The 2,500-nt window shown below is 44.2% G+C and overlaps 1 protein-coding gene across 1 annotated transcript in view; it reads left to right on the plus strand.

Moving 5' to 3' along the window:
* Positions 1-248: 248 nt before the first annotated feature.
* LOC308382649 (ryanodine receptor 1-like) overlaps positions 249-2,500 on the plus strand; it is a gene marked incomplete at both ends in the record, with an annotated part of 14,012 nt that continues 11,760 nt past the window's right edge. The window contains 4 exons of the mRNA XM_080861039.1: positions 249-339; positions 428-568; positions 1,257-1,420; positions 2,467-2,500. The exon at positions 2,467-2,500 is cut by the window's right edge and continues 45 nt beyond it. Of these exons, the coding sequence (XP_080717165.1) occupies positions 249-339; positions 428-568; positions 1,257-1,420; positions 2,467-2,500 (430 nt within the window). The remainder of the gene's footprint in view (positions 340-427; positions 569-1,256; positions 1,421-2,466) is intronic.

Raw genomic sequence — 2,500 nt, forward strand, 5'->3', positions numbered from 1 at the left:
AAAGTGCGTTAAAAATAAAATGAATTATTATTTATTAAAACTACCACTCTTCTTCCTGAGAGGGAATGGTTTACTGAATGCTTATCAGTCACAGTCATGTACTGTACACTCATCTGTACCATAATGCCTAGCTACCATAGTACCACAGGATGTTTCATGCCCTAATACCTTGTTACCATAGTAACTTATGTTGTGCCTTCCCCTAATGCGTTGTTACCATAGTAACCAGTGTTGTTCCATGCCCTAAGGTACCTGCGCCCGTCCATGTTGCAGCATCTGCTCAGAAGGCTGGTGTTTGACGTGCCCATCCTCAACGAGTATGCCAAGATGCCCCTCAAGGTAGAGCTGCTGACATCAAACCTCTGTAGAGTTAGTGGCGTGCAAGACCTTCATAACCTCATAACATTGCCTGTTGCCTTGGTTACAGCTGCTGACCAATCACTATGAGCGTTGCTGGAAGTACTACTGTTTGCCCAATGGCTGGGGCAACTATGGTCTGGCGTCAGAGGAGGAGCTTCACCTCACCCGAAAACTCTTCTGGGGCATCTTCGAGTCGCTCGCCCATAAAGTATGTCTCACTCCACCCCCACACCCTATTTCAGTGATTTGCACACGCACGCACACACACACATACACACACACACACACACACACATACAGTATGTCTCACTCCGACCCCCACATCCTATTTCAGTGATTTACACACGCACGCACACACACACACACACACACACACACACACACACACACACACACACACACACACACACACACACACACACAGTATTTCTCACTCCACCCCCACACCCTATTTCAGTGATTTACAAGAATGTGAAAATGAGTTGGTACAGCTATAAGAGGTTAAGAAGTTGTAATCTAGAAAGTCTAATGTATTGATGTCTGTCTGATGTATTGATGTCTGTCTGACTGTCTCTGTACACATATTTGTTTTTAAAATGAAATTATAATGTATTTAATATAACATCCAGTGCTCTATGAAGGCAGCGGTAGGAAACAATAGTAGATTTAGAATGAATGAATGAATGAATGAATGAGTCCAGCTCCTGCATGAGTCCAGCTCCTGCGTCTGCCTCTACTGAACAGCAGAAGTGTTCCTCTCCGTCTCTCTGTAGAAGTTTGAGGCTGAGCTGTTTAAGATCGCCATGCCACACACACACACACACACACACAAATACACACACACACACACACGTACACAAGCACACTCACTCTTTTTTTGGCCTCCATGTCTGTAGAAGTTTGAGGCTGAGCTGTTTAAGATTGCCATGCCGTGCATCTGTGCCATCGCCGGCGCCATCCCACCAGACTACGTGGACGCCACGTACTCTTCCCAGACAGAGAAGAAGGCGTCCGTCGACGCTGAGGGCAACTTTGACCCCAAACCCGTGGAGACCACCAAGTGAGCGCCCTCTGCCTTTGGACACTCTCGCACACACACACACACACACACACACACACACACACACACACACACACACACACACACACACACACACACACACACACACACACACACACACACACACACACATACATACACACACACACACACACACACAACCACACCCACACAATGCATACTTACTCGAGGAGAAACAAGGCTTACACAATGCATACTTACTAGAGGAGAGACAGTGCTTACACAATGCATACTTACTAGCCAGAGGTTTAAGACTCAGATGGGACTATTCGTCTGTCCGCCTTTGGGCACTGTGGGTTGATGGGCTACCTCTTCAGTCTCATAATGGCACTAAATGGTGTTTGTTTGCATCCTCATTAGCCACTCTTCCTGTGCTCCACAATTCAAATACAGGGACACTCATAGTGCATTCATAGTTTATTCTTAGTACATTCTTAAAGCATTCATAGAGCATTCATAGAGCATTCATAGAGCATTCATAGTGCATTCATAAAGCATTCATCGAGCATTCATAGAGCATTCATAGTGCATTCATAGTTCATTCATAGAGCATTCATAGTGTATTCATAGTGCATTCATAGAGCATTCACAGTGCATTCATAGAGCATTCATAGAGCATTCATAGAGCATTCATAGTGCATTCATAGAGCATTCATAGAGCATTCATAGAGCATTCATAGTTTATTCTTAGTGCATTCATCTTAGTGCATTCATGCATACATAGAGCATTCATAGAGCATTCATAGAGCATTCATAGAGCATTCATAGAGCATTCATAGTGTATTCATAGTGCATTCATAGAGCATTCACAGTGCATTCATAGAGCATTCATAGAGCATTCATAGAGCATTCATAGTGCATTCATAGATCATTCATAGAGCATTCACTGAGCATTCATAGAGCATTCATAGTGCATTCATAGAGCATTCATAGTGCATTCATAGAGCATACACAGTGCATACATAGTACAGGTTAGCTAAGTGTTTAAGACTGAACCATGACCCTGTTTCCCTTGCCCTCTGCAGCACCATCATCCCTGAGAGGCTGGACGCGTTCATC

Source organism: Sprattus sprattus (genome assembly GCF_963457725.1).
Source record: "Sprattus sprattus genome assembly, contig: scaffold_160, whole genome shotgun sequence".
Lineage (NCBI taxonomy): Eukaryota > Metazoa > Chordata > Actinopteri > Clupeiformes > Clupeidae > Sprattus > Sprattus sprattus.